This window comes from Acinonyx jubatus, chromosome E1 (genome assembly GCF_027475565.1).
Source record: "Acinonyx jubatus isolate Ajub_Pintada_27869175 chromosome E1, VMU_Ajub_asm_v1.0, whole genome shotgun sequence".
NCBI classification, from domain to species: Eukaryota; Metazoa; Chordata; class Mammalia; order Carnivora; family Felidae; genus Acinonyx; species Acinonyx jubatus.
Window position 1 is genome coordinate 135,591 of NC_069397.1, and position 18,603 is coordinate 154,193.

General features: G+C 51.7%; 1 protein-coding gene across 4 annotated transcripts in view; it reads right to left on the minus strand.

The window, feature by feature from the left end:
* Window positions 1-18,603, minus strand: part of ZZEF1 (zinc finger ZZ-type and EF-hand domain containing 1) — a 102,831-nt gene that overhangs the window by 35,954 nt on the left and 48,274 nt on the right. For 2 of the 4 annotated variants that reach the window (XM_027047520.2, XM_027047519.2), the window contains exons 20-33: window positions 17,442-17,563; window positions 17,211-17,333; window positions 16,225-16,391; window positions 16,066-16,147; window positions 15,102-15,303; window positions 14,129-14,277; window positions 12,817-13,057; window positions 10,113-10,192; window positions 7,923-8,016; window positions 6,030-6,498; window positions 5,199-5,363; window positions 2,566-2,685; window positions 1,728-1,889; window positions 109-238 (exon numbers count right to left, since the gene is read on the minus strand). In XM_027047520.2, the coding sequence (XP_026903321.1) occupies window positions 109-238; window positions 1,728-1,889; window positions 2,566-2,685; window positions 5,199-5,363; window positions 6,030-6,498; window positions 7,923-8,016; window positions 10,113-10,192; window positions 12,817-13,057; window positions 14,129-14,277; window positions 15,102-15,303; window positions 16,066-16,147; window positions 16,225-16,391; window positions 17,211-17,333; window positions 17,442-17,563 (2,306 nt within the window). Of the gene's footprint in view, window positions 1-108; window positions 239-1,727; window positions 1,923-2,565; window positions 2,686-5,198; window positions 5,364-6,029; window positions 6,499-7,922; window positions 8,017-10,112; window positions 10,193-12,816; window positions 13,058-14,128; window positions 14,278-15,101; window positions 15,304-16,065; window positions 16,148-16,224; window positions 16,392-17,210; window positions 17,334-17,441; window positions 17,564-18,603 lie in introns of all 4 variants that reach the window. The other 2 variants (XM_027047518.2, XM_027047517.2) reach the window with 1 other exon arrangement.

Here is an 18,603-nt window from a genome sequence, read left to right on the forward strand (position 1 = left end):
TGTACCACCGGGACCCTCGGGAGCCGGCCGGCGGGCACCCCCCGGGCAGACTCTCCTCTCCAAACTCCCAGCAAATCACTTCAGATTACTCCAGTTGAGAGGTCTTACTTTCCTCTGCTTCTCTGGGTCTTCCTGGGCTATTTTTTCATACCAGGCCTCAAACATGCCATCCTGACACTCGTCCATCCATTCTGAGTTCTGCTTGGCATCAGCAAGCTCATCGTCTTCACTCCACTGGCTGCAAGAAGGACACAGAGAGAAAAGCACGCTGGGGAGCAGACTGGCCCCTTCACGCTGCCGAGCGAAGACGTCCCAGGACCGCCAGATTGCCGAGAGGTACACAGCAGTGAGAAGGAACAGACGACAGTGGGTGAGGAGCCGGAGCCTGAAAGGTGTGCCCCCAGGGCACAAGTGCACCTGCGAGCCGTTCGTGGTGACCCTATTCTGTGCCAGGCACTGGAGCCATAGCGAACTTTTTCAGCTCCAGCAAGAGAGGCAGGCGGGAGACCCGGGCTCTGGCTCTCCCGTCAGCTGCTCTGAGGCCCTGGCACCACACTCCGCTCTGCTCAGTGTCCTCGTTTCGTGACATTTTTTCTTAACGTTTACTTATTTTTGACAGAGACAGACAGAGTGTGAGCGGGGTCAGGGCAGAGAGAGAGGGAGACACAGAATCCGAAGCAGCTCCAGGCTCCCGGCTGTCGGCACAGAGCCCGACGCGGGGCTCGAACTCGGGGGCTGTGAGATTATGACCTGAGCCGAAATCGAAATCGGAGGCTTAACCAGCTGAGCCACCCAGGCGCCCCTCAGTTTCCTCCTTTCAAAGAAGAATTTCATATAGATACTCCCATGGGCTCCTTTTAGATAAAAAAAATTATAGACTTCCATAACTTCAGTTCGTAGTTTGTTTTAGCACCAGAATTTTACATACAAGGGGAATTGCTCGCCGCTAAATGCGAACACAACAGACTCCACTCTGGGCGGGGCACGGAGGGAAGTGGCAGGATGGGGGGGTGGGACTACTTGGCTGACCCCCTCACCCCCACCCCGGCTGCGTCCCCTCACAGAGGGTGACGCCAGGCTCTGGGGAATGAGGAGATGGCTGTTGCGCCACCTCCTTCCCCAGAATGTCTGACAAAGCGAAGCCTCTCCCCTTGCCTTCCTTCTCTCGTTTTGTTCTGTCTTTTCTACAGACACGACTGGCTCCTGGGTAAGTGGACTTGAGCAGGGAGGAGACATTAAAAATGGAAAGGAAAGAAAATCCGCATACTATTTTTTTCTCATAAACTAAGTCTTTACAATACGCAAGAGGGTAGAGTGGCTAAAACCCTATATACACATAACCAAAGAATAGAGAAAAGGGTTCTCTGATTCCACAAGCGGTACCAGGGTGTCCAAAAATGCGGAGGGTCCTTGTCCTCCAAGTTCCCAATCCCACCACCACCAACTCACATATGCTTCCTCGCACCAGACCCTGTTCTCACCCCTGAGAAACAGAACTCACCTGCCCTTCACAACAATCCTGGGAGGTAGGTACCATTATTATCTCCAGGCGGGAGGAGGAGGGAACTGAGGCAGAGCGGGCTCCGAGCACCTGCTCAAAGTCACCCGGCTGGTCTGTGCCCGAGCCAGGACACTACACAGGGAGGAGCCTAACCAGAGGAACCCAGCTGCGACCCCAGTACTCACGATCCGCTTGAGGAGCCGCAGACGCAGGACCGGGTTCGTACCTGATCACACTGTCGTGGACACTTATGTTCTCTTGTGTCATTTTCATGAGGAGATCTGGTAGCTGAATGTCCACAAAGAAAGCGAGGTCGCCAGGTTCCCAGCCCATGTCCAGAAGATGAAGCAGGGCTGTCTGCACACAGGACAAGGCAGGCAGCAGGGACCTAGAGAGCCCATGACGGTGCAATTTGTGGACGCTGTCCATCGCCAGAGGGACAAGACAATGCAAGTCACGACCCGCTGTGTCTGCAGGTGGAGAGCAGACGGGACGGCTGGTCCTTCCAAACTGCACACACCCCACACAAGCCCTCGTCAAAGCACAGCTCAGCAAGAGCTCCAGAAGCACGAAGTGAGGCGTCTGCCCTGCCAGGCCTACCTCAGGGGGCGTTTTATGGCCAAGGACGGAGCCGTAAAGATCACCTCCCGATAAACAGCAAGATGGGGGCCAGTCCCGAATTAGCCCAGGTCGGTCAGCGTAGGAGGAGAGGGAGACCGTTTGATTCGAGGTTTCTGTCTGAAGCACCTACTATGGAGGCGCCTGGGGAAGGGCTCTCTACTCAAATTCTAAGACTGCACCTAATACATCTGAAACTCAAATGACAGGTTGGAAATCCCTACATGGACCGAGAACCATCCCCTTGAAAACACTCACACCACACAGAAAAGAAGCTGGGACAGAGTATACAGTAGGTTGGCAATGAGCTCAAGATGGTAAGATCAGGGACCACAACTTTTTTTAACTCTGTTTTTCCGTATTTTCAACACCGAACACGTATTTCTTCTAAAATCAGAAAAAGTAGGAAGAACGCTTTCTCTGGAAGTGGCGCAGTTATACAGTACCTGTCGTTTATGCTGCTGAATCCTTTAACCGCTTTGACCAAAAATAGAACAAACTGGTAGTAAGTGTCTCGAATCTCTTTGTGCAGGTCTGCGCCACAGCCCTCCAAGTGTCCAAAATAACTAGAAACAGAGGAAAACACTGATCACCTGATTGCCAAGCCATTGCTTACTTAGTAATTGTGATTCCTTACAGGAAAAAGAGCCAAGACGCGGCGCCCGCACAAACTGGCCGGGGACCTGAGCACAAGTGCAGTCGCTGGGAGCAACGGCAAAGCAGGGTCACGGGTGGGGGATGGGGGGGCCGGGGGGCTGGCGCCAGGAGTGAGGGGCGGCAATCGTTTCTCTCTCTCTCTTAATATAAACCTGCCCCCAACTGATGGCTGGCCACCACCACTGAGGGTCTCGGGTTCTGGGTTAAGTACTCCGCCCTCATCAGCCACACCCACCCTCGCCTCCCCTCACAGATTCCACCTTGACCCTTGTCACCACGGTGATGGCATCACCTCTGAGACCCTCACCTGAGAGCAGCCTGCCCACCCTCTCTGAGACCCGACCCCCACAGCAGCGACTTCAGCCCCAAGGAGCCCTACACACCACAGGACCTACTCCTCCCTGATGACCCAGGACGTCACTTCGTGCCCACTGCCACCCATGCCTCCCTTCTCTGGGCCGCAGACCCAGCTGAGACCCCACGCCCCTCACCATACACTCGCCTGGGAACCCTACACAGGCGCCAGCACCGCACAGCACAGTGTCGCTGGAAGAGGCACCTCTCAAGCAAGCGCTCAAAGCTCTCAGGCAGTCAGCCTGCCTTTCTCACTTGGTGTTACCTTCAACCCCTCCTGCCTCTCCGTAAACGGCCGCCACTCCTCCCAACCCTTCCTGTTTCGCTGATGACTCTGCCGTTTTGTTTAAAAAGGGAAAGGTCACACGGGCGTCCCCCGTCTCTGCGCCTCCATCCATGCTGTGACTCCCGCTGCAGCCACAGACGGCCTCCTGGGCTCTGTGCAAGCCGACCCCTTGGAGTCACGCGGTACCTGCCGTGCATCAAGTGCGCCTCACACTGATGCTCTCCCGCCAGCATACGAAACGCTCTGACACCTCTTAAAAACCCTCCGTTGATCCCATTTCCCCTGCATTTCTGCCCCTGTCCTCTGCTCCTCTTTGAGGCCAAAGTTCTCAAAATGATTGTCTGTGGTCTCTCCCTCCATTTTACACGCCCCATTTTCCTCTCAACCCGGTGCGCCTGTGCTTTCGGCCCCATGGCCCCGATGAGACTGCAGCAGACCCAGTGTGTTTTCACGTGGTGCAACCTCCCACATCAGCGTACGACACATTCTTCTCTCAGCTTCTATGACCCACCACCCCCAGTATTTGCTCCTGATGGCCACTCCTTCCTGATCTCCTCAGCTGACCCCTCTTCCTCAGCTCTGAATAAAGAGATGACCTTCATGCTCAGTCCTGAGCCCGCTCTTGTCCACCTCTGCCCTCTTTCTTGGCCATCCGGTCTCACGGCTTTAAAGACCACCTATATGCTGAGACTCTGTCCCTAACCCTGGCTTCTTTGCAGAACGTCAGACCCTTACCCTTACCCTTACTGCCTGGATATCTGTATTTGGATGTGAAAGAGGCAGCTCAAACCACACACACCAAACTTTGGTCTTCTCCCGATCTGTTTTTCCATTCTCTTCCCCTCAGGAAAGCGCATCACCATCCACCAACTACTTTGCTTCTGCCCACGCTTTCCCAGAGAGCAGCCAGAAGGGTCTTTCATAAACGCAAATGCCAGTATGCTCCTCCCGGGCTTGGGGTCCCCCATCTACGACTCAGTATGAAACCCAAACACCTTAAATCATGTCCTACAAAGATGTACATCACCTGAGCCCTGCCTAATTTCCTGAGCGGGTCTCCTCCCATCCTCCCTCACTCAGGCACGCTGGCTTTCGTTCTGTTCCTCGGGCTAAGCCCCTGCCCTAAGGCCTCTGCCCTATTCCTTCGGCCTTTAGTGCTTTTCCCTGAGTTCAACCTGAGCTCTCGGTTCACAGGCCGTCTTCTCAGCCTGCTCTCTGACCACCCCACCTACACGACAGCAGCTTCACCGGATTCCTGTGTATCACTGTCCAGGACGGGCAGATTACATAGACGAATGGATGGATGGATGGATGGACTTCTGTTATTGTCTGTCTCTCCTTCATAAAATACAAGCTCCATCAGAACAAGAATCCTGCCTGCCTGCACATACATCACCTAGAACAGCGCCCGGCATAGTGCTCAGGAAATACTGACTGAGCTATGAGAACAACCTTGTGAAACACTTCGTGTCCTTACTGTAGAAGAAAATTAAAGTCAGCTCACAGCTTCCAGGAGCTGACTGATGAGCACGGGTACAAGGGAATACAATCCTCACTGTCTGGTCAAATACAGCTGATAAACTCATCAGGAGGAGCGAACTCGTATCTGGTATTTACTCGCTAAAAGGATAGAACCCCTTTCTCCACAGGATGAGAGAACTGACCAAAAACATACATTTGCATCCTCCACGGAAATACGAGTTACTGATTAAAGAAGACAATCAGGGTTTCTTTAAAACTACCCCTGCCTGTGTTCCTTGCAGGTATGGACTTTGGACTTACTTGGTAAACTCTTTCTGGCAGGTCAGAAGTTCCAGCAGGAAGAGAATGCACGGCGGCTGGAAGCAGTGCGGCTGCCCGAGGGACTCTGTGCAGTACTGAACTATCCTCAGGACTTCGAGGACGCTCTGCGCTTGGGCTTTCCTCCAGGAGAGAACCTTCACAACACTGAACACAGAACCCAAGTCAGGGGCACCGAGAGAGCTCAAGCGGGGGCATGTTAACAACTTGGACGGACTGCTGTGAGGGCGTCAGAAAGGTCACTCAGGAGGGGGACCAGCACCTCTTGGCTACTTTTAGTCACTGCCCAGCAGCAACATGAAGCGGCTCCCGCCAACTGTCCAGAAGCCCCACAGCCCAGACTAACAAATTCAGTCATCAAAAAGGAACGTTGGGTTCTTTACTGCCCCACAGAGACAAAATTTTAACTCTCAGGACGGGGAAATTAAAACATGCAAATGCAATACTTCCAGAGATGTAGGTCCACAGGTATATAATTCTGTCAGAAAGTATCAAATCCTAAGTTTCTCCCAGAATTAAAAAAGACACATCTATAAACGACAGCCACCATAACAAATGTTTCTTTTCACCCTAGCAGGACATTACTGAGGTGCAATTTTCATACAGTGCAAACGTGCAAATCTGAAATGACAAAATACACCTCTAAAAGAAAAAAAATAATCACCCGATTTTTCACTGAACATTCTAGAACAAATTTCAATCTCTCTTTCAAGTATTAACTTGCCTGCCTTCACATGAACCTCAAGCCTCTGACCAGCCCGGGTGCCTACAGCTCGAAAAGAGAAGGTGCTGGGAAGGCGCTGCCCGGCTCACCTCTCGTGGGAGAGGGACTGGTCCTTGATGAAGTCCAGGACATCCCTCAGCAGGGGGTATTTCTCTTTCACTGTGGGCGCCGGTCTGGCCTCCTCCACTGACCGGAAGGAGAGCAGCCGGAGTCGCCCTCGGGTGAAGGGAGGCCGCCGGGTGGGAGCGGAAGGTGACGAGGGCTCCTCAGGGGCGGCAGGGGGCACCTCTGAGGCAGGGGGGCCGCTGCCGGGGGGCAGGTGTGGCTGCGCTTCCGAGCCGGGACCCCCGTCCCTCACGGCAGGTGTGGCCGCTTCCACGGGAGACAGCGAGGCCTGGAAATGCTCCTCCACCACAGAGCTCGTCCTCGGGCGCCTGTCGCGTGGCTGCAGGTGATCCACGTCATCTGTGGCCGCCAACTTGTCACGGCTTTCTTCTGAACTCACTCCCATGGGCAAAAATCTTAGCAACAGGAGACTCTTCTGAATACACTCTTTCGCTAAATGCAAACAGCAAGGAAGGTAGTGAAAAAAGTCAAAACTAAACTTACTGTTTACTTCTGGAGAGAAAATAATCTATATAAACTCTGTAATTTAAGACGAGAAATACCTCGGTTACCACAGTGATATACACATCTACTGAAGAAAATAAACCTTTGTCTCACTGTACAAGTCACAATCTCCCCAGCACTGTCATCACACTTAAAAAGAAGTTTTATTGGGGCGCCTGGGTGGCTCAGTCAGTTGAGCGTCCGACTTCATATCAGGTCTCAAGCTCACAGCTCGTGGGTTCGAGCCCCGCGTCAGGCTCTGTGCTAACAGCTCAGAGCCTGGAGCCTGCTTCGGATTCTCTCTCTCTGCCCCTCCCCTGCTCACACTGTCTCTCTCCCTCTCTCTCTCAAAAGTAAATAAACATTAAAAATTTTTTTTTAAAAAGTTTTATCGTGGATGTTTTCTAACATGCAGAGAGAAAAGTATAAAGACCCCACTGTGCACCCCTAACGCCAGCCCAAGGCCAGTCTCATCTCGCTAGCCGCTGCCTCCCTGGATTATTTCCATGCAGAGCACAATATCACACTATTTCATCTAAATGCTTCAACACATTTCTCTAAAATAAAAGAGATTTTATTTAAAAAAAATTTTTTTAAACATTTATTTATTTTTGAGAGTCAGAGAGCAGGGGAGGGACAGAGAGAGAAGGAGACAGAATCCGAAGCAGGCTCCAAGGCTCTGAGCAAGCTGTTGGCACAGGGCTGGATGCGAGGTTTGAACCCAAGAACCGGGGATCATGATCTGAGCCGAAGTCGGATACTTAACCGACTAAGCCACCCAGGTGCTTAAAGTAGTAAGAGTTTTTAAACTGACCATGATATCACTAAGAAATTAGCAGGTAATTCCTTAATCTACTGAACACTCAGTGAGAGCACACTTTGAACGCATTAACAAGATGTAGCTCAGAAACACCTGACGTCTCTCTCCTAAGAGAAGTGATCAGAAAGATTCAGCATTTGGGTCATATTAATAAACAATTACTCCTGGGGCACCTGGGTGGTTCAGTCGGTTGAGCGTCCGACTTCGGCTCAGGGGATGATCTCACGGTTCGTGGGTTCGAGCCCCCCGCGCCGGGCTCTGTGCTGACAGCTCGGAGCCTGGAGCCTGCCTCGGATTCTGTGTGTGTCTCTCTCTCTGCCCCTCCCCTGCTCATGCTCTGTCTCTCTCAAATAAATAAATGTTGAAAAACAAAATTAAAAAAATGGACAATTACTCCTCTGGCATTTTTCTCTTTGTGACCATCCTTGGAAACTACATGTAGCTCCTGTCCTCCTACTTTCCTCAGGTCAACACACCTTCAACTAAAACAATCCAGAAGACGGATCACTGGTTCCCTAGGCCGCGCAGACAGAAGGCTGAGTGGCGCACTCACCCAGGCTCTCGGGGTTCAGCTCGGCAGCCTCGGACCCGTGCCTTCCTTCTGCCTCGCTCCCCAGGCTCATCAGGGACTTCTGCTTCATCTCTAGCTGGGGGGAGAGGTGGGGCCACATGACCACACTGTGCGGGCCAGGCTGCCAGAACAGCTACAGCATGCCGCTTCAAACACACCCAGCAGCACTGACGCCACGGAGACCCGCACCATCACCGTGCAGCCACTGAGGACACGGGACTGAGTTTCTTTTGTTTGTCCTGGGAGGAAGCCAGACTTTGAAACATGGATGTGTCTGCAGGTGTATGTGCAACACTGCTTTCTTTTCAACTATGCACTGTTTGGAGGGGGTTTTACCCCAACCCTACTGCTCGAAAACCGTGAACACTGGAGCTGGGGGGGCCATTACCCACAGCTGACCAAGCGCCGCTAAGGCAGCAGAGGTCTAGAGAAGCGAAGGGTCTTGCTAGGGTTACACCTCCAGTCTGCTGAAGTTGGACCAAAAGTTCGCCTCCCCTCTGTCTGCGTGAGGGGACACTCGTAAGCGATACCGAGCCTGCCGGGCAGGGGGCGGTGGTCACACAGCGGGAGCCACGGTGCGCACAGCCCAGGCGGCAGGCCGTCCGTGCCGCCCGAGAGGCCAAGGTCTGGGGAAGGAGGCTGGCGTCTTGTCCAGCTATCGGCAGTCTGTGCTGCGCTAGACCAGAAGCGTGGCCTACCTTGTGCCTCGTCCACTGCCAAACCCTTTCACCTGAGCCGCCTGTGGAACGAGCCTGTGTCGGACACGCTGTCCTCAACGACTGCCACTGCCTGCCCCGTCTCCTCTGCCAGCGCTGCTCTGGCCCTCCTCTCACCGTTCTGAGGGCAGGACCTCTCAGTTTCTTCTGAGAATCTGTCCGTTTGGTCCCCATCTATCTATCCATCTGGTGTGTATGCTCCGATCGCTATGGATCCTGGTCAGGCCTCTCTGTTCCCGGGTAAACTCACACCTTAAAAAAACATCCCCGATGGCGTGAAGCTATCGTCATCCCTCTTTTGACGTTTCCGTGAAACACCAGTGAGATTCTTAAACGTTTGCTGAACCCTACCGCCAGGCGTCTCTGATAACCCGTATGTTCTCATCCTCAGCACGTCCCAGTCTGAACTCACCCCCTACTCCCAAAGACCCAAGGCCACTTTCCCCCGTCCGGTCAACGCTTCCAGCGCTTTCCCCCGTCTGGTCAGTGCTTCCAGCGCCCAGCAAGTCACCAAGGCAGGAGCGCGGGAACGGTCCTGGACGCCACACCACTGTGCACCCCTCAACAGCGGCCACGGAGCCTGACCATCCTATCCCTGGGAGCAGCTGTCACGTTTACCTAGGGACCACGGTCAGTCTCCTGCACTCCGTCTCCTTGTCCACCCCTTCCTCCACGATTTCAGGATTCCTCCCAATCACTACACAGCGTTTAAGACGACTGTGAACACATAAACAATGATAACATGTAGGGTTCCTCTCCACGCCTGAGAAAAATGATCTCCCGAGCACGGCGTTCGCCATTCCTGTGCATCTGCACCATGCGCCACAGACCCGGGCTGCGTGTCAACTTAACGTGAGGTGGAGCGCACTCAGACCTCCCTCTCGGACTGGTTTCTGCTCGTCACCCGTGTGTGAGCTGACACAAGTGGCTCGCCTCACTCTCACTGCGGCATAGCCGTACGTGACCGTCTCACGCTGCAGCGTGGCTGAGGCAGCCAGGTAACACATGGTCTCGCTGTCCGTCTTCCTACCGGTGCACATTTTGTTCCTCCAGTTCATGGCTGTCACCAACGAACGGTTACTACGGAACCACTTTTCTACCATGCAGAAAGGGCCCCCCTTTGACAGTGGCCTTTCCCCCACTGAAAGCCCTGCGTGGTTGTCCCGTATCTACCACAGTGCTTTTCCACCTGGTCCATGAGGTCCCGCAGAGTGGCCTTTGGGGTGACAGCCCCCCACACGCACCCTGTTTCCTCTGAACATCCTTCGCGCTCACCACACTACGATTTCAAGGGTTCTAAATTATTTTACAGCATTTCGTGTTGTCACTGAACTTAAGTTTTAAAAAATTCCTAAGGTTATGCTCTTGAGAAGAGGGCTGTTACACCTTAATGACAACGAAACCATGGTGGGAAAAACTCAAAATACATAAAGATCCCATGCAAGGAAAATCTTACCATCCATATCCGAATCCCATCTGCCAAATAGTACACCTGTGCAAACTCCTCGCTCAGGGCTGTGTGGCCCCCACTTTTTACTGGGGAGAGGAGATAAGGAGAGGGCGCTCAGTTAGCTCAATTCACTACTGCGACCAAATCAGTTTATGATGCGACCAAATCAAATTTATGCACAAATCAGTTTCTAAACTTCCTAACACTACTAACACAGAGTCTTTTCCCTGAGGCACACACATTGCGGGCAGGAAGACACTTGGGCGTAATAAAGATCAGTTAAGCCACAAATACCTGGAATGGGTTCTCTGTGTTACTTCAAACTAACCCTTTTCAAGTGAACAACATCTGAAACGGACACACTATTAAACAGGGTAAAATATTTAAAGTAAAAATATGAGAGTAAATTATCAAAAATATTAAAAGTAAAGTATTAAAAGTGGATAAAAAATAGTTATTAAAAAATAATAATTATTATTATTGACATGAAAAAGGTTCACGGTATAAATTAAGTAAAAAAGGTCAGCTTTGGGGGAGGCTGGGTGGCGCAGTCGGTTAAGCGTCCGACTTCAGCCAGGTCACGATCTCGTGGTCCGTGAGTTCGAGCCCCGCGTCAGGCTCTGGGCTGATGGCTCGGAGCCTGGAGCCTGTTTCCGATTCTGTGTCTCCCTCTCTCTCTGCCCCTCCCCCATTCATGCTCTGTCTTGCTCTGTCCCAAAAATAAATTAAAAAAAAAACGTTGAAAAAAAAATTTAAAAAAAAAAGGTCAGCTTTGAAACAGTGTAAACAAAATTATTTATAAAGAACATACGTATTTAAAACACAGTGTGCACGTAGGTACATATATACCGTAAGGTCAGGTAGATATGCAGAAATATGTTAATAGACTTGTTCTTGAACTGATGAGATTATAATTGATCGTTATTTTAAGCTTTTCTGTACTTTTTAAGTTCCTACATGGATATTATTTTTATAATCAGAAACATAACAAAAAAGTTGTTTGTTTAAAAGAAAGACCTATGAGCCCTGCTTCTTTCTTGTCTTGTAAAAACCCAAGGAGAATGTGTCAGAACAGCATGATGCTTTCTGGCAAGCGGACATACGATGTGAGGACAACTTTCTGAACATGCAGGATGTGCCGGGCTCTATACCAGGCCCTGGGGACACAATGCTGATGAACGCAGACCTGGACCCTGCCCTCACGTAGTTTACCGTCTAGGTGAAAGACTCCTGCCATATGTTTCTAGTGCGAAAGATTGACCAACTTTTGCACAAAGGTGACCAAGTGATCTAGACAAGGGCCACCCTTAAAGTAGCCCATCCCATAGGACCTGTGAACAGCCCTGAGGAACTGAGGGCCTCCAACGGTGCCTCCAAAGCCCGAGTGGCAGGTATCCTGGGAACAGCCTATATTCGGCAAAGTGTTTCAAGTTCCCACATCAGACTGTGTGCTTCTCTCCTGAAATAAGATATGTGATATCTGAACACAATCTGAAAAAGAGCTAGGGAACTGGCAACCAGCCAAAAATTTTGTTTCTCAGGGTTTGTTGGTTTTTTTTTTTAATTGTTACTTTAAGTAGACCCCACTCCCAACGTGGGGCTTGAACTCACGACCTCGATGTCAAGAGTCGCAGGCTCTACCGACAAAACCAGCCAGGTGTTCCTGCTTCCTAGCTGTTAACTCACAAGGCTTTTGTCCATCTACTGAGATGGTCCAGCTCTCTTACTATAATTTGATTGTGAAAACATACACTGGATTTTTGCCTCAAGACCTGACAGGACACATCGCCACCCCCTAGCAGAGATACACTCTTCCATGGGATGGCTGTTTTCATAAATCACTCGTGCCTCCATGTAGATTTTGTTTACTTGAGCAGCTTCTTAAAGGAAATAGTTAAGAATTGAAGGAGGAGGGATTAATGGAGATGTTTTAGAAATCAGGAAATAAACTCTGCAAAGTGAGCGCCAAAGAACCGGGCAAAAAGGGCAGCAGTGACCCTCGCGGTGATCGTGGTAACAGCAGCCGTCAATGACCTGTTCAGATGGGAGAAACCACCCACCCCCGCTCGTTTCATCTGCGCCACAGAAGTGCTCGGGGACACCCCATGTCGTCTTTAGGGAGAGTGTGAGATGTTCTTCCCTTGAAAGACGATGAGGAGAGAGATTATTATGAGGCCGCAGGCTGCACGCACAGTGGACACAGGTGCACACGACGGCAAGGAGCATGCTGCCCACAGAGGAGGCTGAGCAGGGTCAACGCTACAGGAGCTCTGTGTGCAGGTGCGAGCGGACACCTCCGCTCCCGTCCCTGATTATCAGCACACTGAATGACCTCAACGGGTCCGGGCGTAACCGGCATCTCTTGGAAGGTCAGAGCCACCGGCCCCCAGTTTACAGTTTTGCCTGAGACTAAACCCAAGTCAGGGTTTCCTCCCATTAAACTTGCTGGCAGTTTTCCATGAGATTTGTGGAGAAAGAAGTGACCTGTCGATTAGGAAACTCAAGGCCACTTGCCACGCATGACAATCCACTGACTATAAACTGGTCACGAATCTCTTGACCGGCAGAGTAGGACTTAATGAGATGAAGTCTACGGTGGTAGAAACACGTTCATATTTGAAAATATTTTAAAATTTTCACTTAAGATAGGCTTTCTTAAAACTTAGCAACTGGCCTTCGGATGAGAAATATTCCCTGTAGTATAAGTTACCATATTTCTGCAGCTTCTCATATAAGTCTGGAGTACGACACACCAGAGCAGCAAAGGTGGCGTTCACAGCTTGATCAATAGTGGAACCAGCAACTCTATCTGTCTTTGGGGCCTGTTTTCTACATGCCTGTATGAGTCCCTTGCACAGTTCTGACAGTGGCCCACAGCAGCTCTGGGCAGGGTCTGCCTGTACAAACTCAAGAAGGAGACGGCGGCAGGGATCCTCGGGGATGCACGTGACCTGGAACAACAACAACAACGGGTCCTGGTGAGCGCAGCCGTTCGAGGGGTACGGTTCGGCGAGCACCTGCCAGGCCAGAGGAGAAGGACAAAACACGGGGTGCCCTGGGGAAACCACACAGGTAGACGGGTTGAAAACCAGGGTAAACGTAGGGAGACGGTGAGGGCGTGAACCCCAGCGCCACCACAGAGCAAAAGGTTATCGAGCACCAAATGCCAGGGAGGGATGCCCAGTGCTGAGAGCCCACCGGACAGAGCCCTCGGGGCGGCTGATGTCACGAAGAAGAGCCTCTGGGAGGGAGTGAGCTTTGGGCCAGACCCTGAAGACTGAGCCAGAGTTAAGAGTCAGCGGCGAGACTGACCTGGCCTTAAGTCTCACCCGGGGCTGGGCGGTGGGTGGGGGTGAAAAGGGCAGAGTGGCGAGGTGAAAGGAGATGGGATAGAGCCTCGACCGTCATACCGAGGAGCTCGGACTTCACCCTGTGGGCACTGGGAGCCATTACTGGTGCTCGGCAGTGCGATGACAAGGGACGATAAGATGATGCCGCAGCTAAAAAGCCACATCTACAGAGAGAGGATGGCGGGGGAGAGGCCCTGGACCCTCCGCTAACCTCCGAGTGACTTGGGGGAGGGAGGGACAAGAGGTAGTGCAGGGACAGAGGGCAGGGCGACGGAAGGGGGACGAGAGGCAAACTTGTTTAGTTGACGAAATACCACGAGCACCGCTGTTCACGGACAAGAGTGCAACACGAATCGTTCACTCCGTCTGACTCAGTGGGCACCAGCGGCGGACTCAACGGGCCGGTTCAGCAGCTCCGCGAAGAGAGCCTTCCTGAGCACCTACGCCACTCGGCTGGGGTCACTCCCTCGCCGTGTCAGAACACCCACCACCCACCGAGCGTGCAGTGTGGACACGAGGTGAACCAGGGGTGGACCCTGCCTTCCAGGGGCTAACAGCTGGCGGGGGGTGGGGGAGTGGGGGGGACGCAAACACAGGCATTCGTGATTCAAAGCGGCGACGGTGAGCGAGCGGACTCCACTGCAGGTAGAAAGACGCCAGGGCAGTAAATACCTCCTTACTATCCTGGCGCGGGCTAGTGGGCCAGCTGGCTGCTAATCCCAGCTCCAGACACAGCTGATGCCGGAAGACCGGTTTCCACAGCGGGGAGTTCAGGACCGCCGCCATTTTTGCTGGGGGCACGGCCACGTCGCCCCCTAACTCTGGGAAGAGAAGAAGGCTCGTGAGAGCTCTGTTCTCCCGGCGACACCGAGAGTCTGTCAACTGCCCAAAAGGAGGTTTTAATCACTGGGTGCTCGAAGATGAGCAAGGGATCCACGCAGTTACCACGACATGACTGCGGCACTTGATAAACACCCCTCCCCACCGCGAACCCATCCTGTGCCACAGCCTCAGCTCCGGGGCATTGCTGGAGCCCGGGCACAGGTGTTTAGTGACAAGGGAAATGCTCACAAGGTGTAAGCTTTGGTTTGCAAAAAAAATGAGAATTAAATACGCACCCTTGTGTGCTTATGAGCAGATGTAAAAAAAAGACTGGGTGGAGATATATTAAAATGTTAATACTTTTCCCCACTGGGAATGGCTTTTCTCCTTGATTTTCCCATTATGCAATTTCTATGACATTCTACTTTTACAATTGGAAAGCCTCAAAAAGTGAAATAGAAATGAAATACATGAGGAAGTTTTATTCTATAATTATTGTTTCTTAGATGCATTTAGTAATAACTAAGCTGAAAAATCACCTTACAGCAAAATCCACATTCCCATATTTAACAAAAACACTCATGTGGTTAAAGGATATAGAGCTTATTCTATTTCTGGCTTCCAGACTTCACTAACAAGAACGAAAAAAACAACAGCAATGCTGCTGAACACCTGCCCCGTGCCCCATGTGCCCTCTGTGACAGGCTCCAAAGTCCACGTCAAGAAACTACGGAAATAACACCCAGTGGACACTGGGTTTACTCCGGTTTGGTCTAGAGGGCCCTGTGACAGGGCACCACCTGGCCCTCCCCCACGGACTCACTGTGCGTAGACTTGAGCGCCATGCACTGGGCAGCGAGGCGTCCCAGCAGCCGGGAAACAAGCAGTTGTAAATCCGACGCCCACGACACGGCCACGTCGGGCAGACCGTAGGCCGTGACTGTGAACTTGTAGCCCCACTCATTGTTACTGCTGTCAGAGTGAAAGAGGAACTGGAGCCGCGGGCCGGCCTTAAAGGTCACTTTCTAGAGAGAAACACAGAAGCCACGAGAAAGCGCCACTTCAGTACCAAGCACGTTCTCCAAGACTCAAAAATCTAAGTCCAAAGCCAGTCTGTATTCTCGCCATTCTATCTTGCCACGCCCACCGAGGTGATGAAGGAGAAACGACCAACGCAACGACTGGAACGGAAAATTCACCCCTGCACCTAGTGAGGCTCTCTAAACCCCGGACGCCCATCTCGGCCAGAAACGGTGCTTGTGCGTCCCTCTGCTCCCTGCCAAGACCACCGACAGCGGAGAGGAAACCCCGCGCCAGAGGTCGTGCGGGCCCCACCGCGGTGGGGCCCTCCTGGCTCTCCCCACATGCTCCGGGCCTTCCGGGACCCACTGGCCCTTGCACGCTGAGGATCCCAACTCCCCGTTCACACCGGACAATGTGACACACACCAGGGATTGGCAAGTTTCCTGTGAAGAGCCAGACAGTAAATTATTAGACCTCTGGGGCCGTGTGGTCTCTGCCGCGACCACTCAACTCTACACTGCAGCACCAAAGCGGCTAGAAACGACACATGAACCAACGGGGGCGAGGCCACGTTCCGAGATACCTTTATCTACAAAACAGACGACCGGCTGTCGTTTGTGAACTCTGACACCAGCCCTCCCTTTTACGAGAGCGTGACCAACACTTCCCTTCAACACCCAGCCGCCCTTCCCCCCACGGGCTGCCAACGGTGGAGGCTCGGTGCAGAAGGGCACATGCCACCTCCTCCTGGGAGCACCACTCACCTTGGGCCACTTGTCAGTGCCGACTTTGGTGTCATAGCGTGTCTTTCCACCTCTAGCGTCGGTAAATTCCAGATAATCGTACCTGTGAAGGCAGAATCGCTGTTACCTGCCCTCGCTCATGTTAAGCGTTTCCGCTAGGGGGAAGCATGAGCGTCTTACCGCTTCTCAGTCTCACACCGCTCATCAAATTCCACCTCAAAACAGGTTGCGCCCGGGCTAACAAAGACGGACACCTCGTGGCAGTTGTTCTCATAGTTGTGTGCAGACTCCTTCGTCCACGTGTGTAACACCACCGGACGCTCCTGTGGCCAAGGCTCCACATCGAGCTGCACAAACGAACAAGCAAGCAAGAGAGCGTCCATCACTTCGTGTCCAGACACGCAGGCAATGGGGCTTCCGCGTTAGCACCCGGGCAGACGGCCTGGACAGCCGACACAAGCTGCCGCACGGACTCAAAGTATCCCGATGTTCCATCTGCGCACCCCGGTCACCACGCGTCTCCCCCTGAGCAGTGTGGTTTTTAGGGCACTACAGTGCTTCCGTGATTAGCTTCTGTTTTCTGGCTGGGGCAGAGCTGTTTCCTGGAGACCACTCACTACCCACTTGAATTTCCAGTGGGAAAAAAACACCGAATTTGGGACCTTGGCAAACCTGAGCTCATCTCCTCTTCTCCCTCCCTGTGTTTTCGTCTTTGCCTTTTCACCTTGAAAGTAGGCTTTATGATACATGCCCTTTCTATTTCCACAGAGTTGTTATGAGACTCAAAGAAGATAGTGAAAAATCTTTGTGTCCTGTAAGGTTAAGGAGGAAGAAAATTCTTTTAAATACCCAACCTTCGAATTTGCCTTTCGACATACGTTCTCTCTTCTAGACTTCAATCTGGTTTTTACTTACATGGCTTTTATGTAAGTTCATGGGCTAGGAAAGGAAATTGACCTACGTATAGCTTCCTTTCGGACGCTGATCAGGCCAGACCAACTGGGGCCACCCTTTATCCTTGTTAGCAAACCAGCAAGAGAACTCGGGGCGGGGTTCTCCCAGAGGCAGTCTGTTCATGTAGATGTGCATGATGTAGGTTTCGTTCAGCAGCATCATATCACTCTCGAGAGGGGACGCGGAGGGGCTCAAATGCCCACTCGAATTACCGTATTTGGCCCTCCTTCAGGGTCACTGCACAGCTGCTTCAACAGTTCCGGGAGCGTGCTGAACTCTCTCAGGAGCACACAGTGCGAAATGTCCAGAGTGCAGAAGTCCAGGAGAAAGATGACCTAAAAGGAAGATTAACAAAGCACTGGGCGCCTGCCTCAGACTCCGGGCCACCAGGGCTGCGGGCCACCAACCCCTCCTGCTTCACAAAGGCCGTCACCATGTCTTACCAGTTGACGAGCTGCCATCGAAAACACCGAATTACACAATTTCTCTACAAGGGTCTTTCCACTATACTGTGACAAAAGGGATTCCAAAATCACTCTCAAGCTCGCCAGAAACTGTGCCACATCTACCAAAACATAAAGACAGTAATTAATATTATACACGGTAGAAACGTCACTTGCTTGGTCGTCTTCAAGGACAGAGCTGGAAAGGGTCACAGACGCTGTAGGGGGATTCCATGTCAGAAAGACCACGAGACCACTATGTTTCCCTCTGGGAAGGAAAAGCAGTGCCAATCTCAAGAAAGATCACTTTTAAAGTGAGTTAATTTTTTTTTTTTTTTTTGTCTTTACTACTTTTTGACAAGGTGGAGACAGCACCTGTGTGAGTGAAGGGTTACTGGCTGACCGACCCGGCCGCCCGGCTGCCTCTCCCTTTGCTCGGTGTCCCCAGGACTCTACTCCATCAGCAGTTTTGTCACAATGCTGAGACCAAATGTAAGAGAGCCAAATTTTCCACACCCGCAGTTCTCAGAACCTGTTGGCTGTCATGTAATTAATTCTCTGTGAGTTTATAGGACATGAGTATGAGGATTTTCGGTATCTGCAAAGACCACAGCAGGGCTCACATATACCTTAGATTTTAAAAATTCAGGATTTTCTTTTTTGGATAACTTGATTAAAATGGACATGACAGACTCTATTGAAGAGTGCTGCACATCCAGGAGCAATGTTTAGGCTGTGAAATGATCTGATCCCGCAACAAAAAGCACGTAGGCAGGGCGCCTGGGTGGCTCACTCGGTTGAGCATCCGAATTTAGCTCGGGTCATGATCTCGCAGTTCATGGGTTTGAGTCCCGCATCCAGCTCTGTGCTGACATCTTGGAGCTGGAGCCTGCTTCAGATTCTGTGTCTCCCTCTCTCTCTGCCCTCCACACCCCCCTCCCCCCACCATTCATGCTCTGTCTCTGTCTCTCTCAAAAATGAATAAACATTAAAAAAAAATTTTTTTTTAACCCACTTAGGCATACCATCACATTCAGCAGAAAATTCTGGGCCAAAAGACATGCCAGAGTTTTCTATTTTAAGAAGAAAAAAACAACCCAGAGACAGATATAACCTGTAACAAAGAAGAGAAAACCATACGCGTACTCCATGCGTGAGGCAC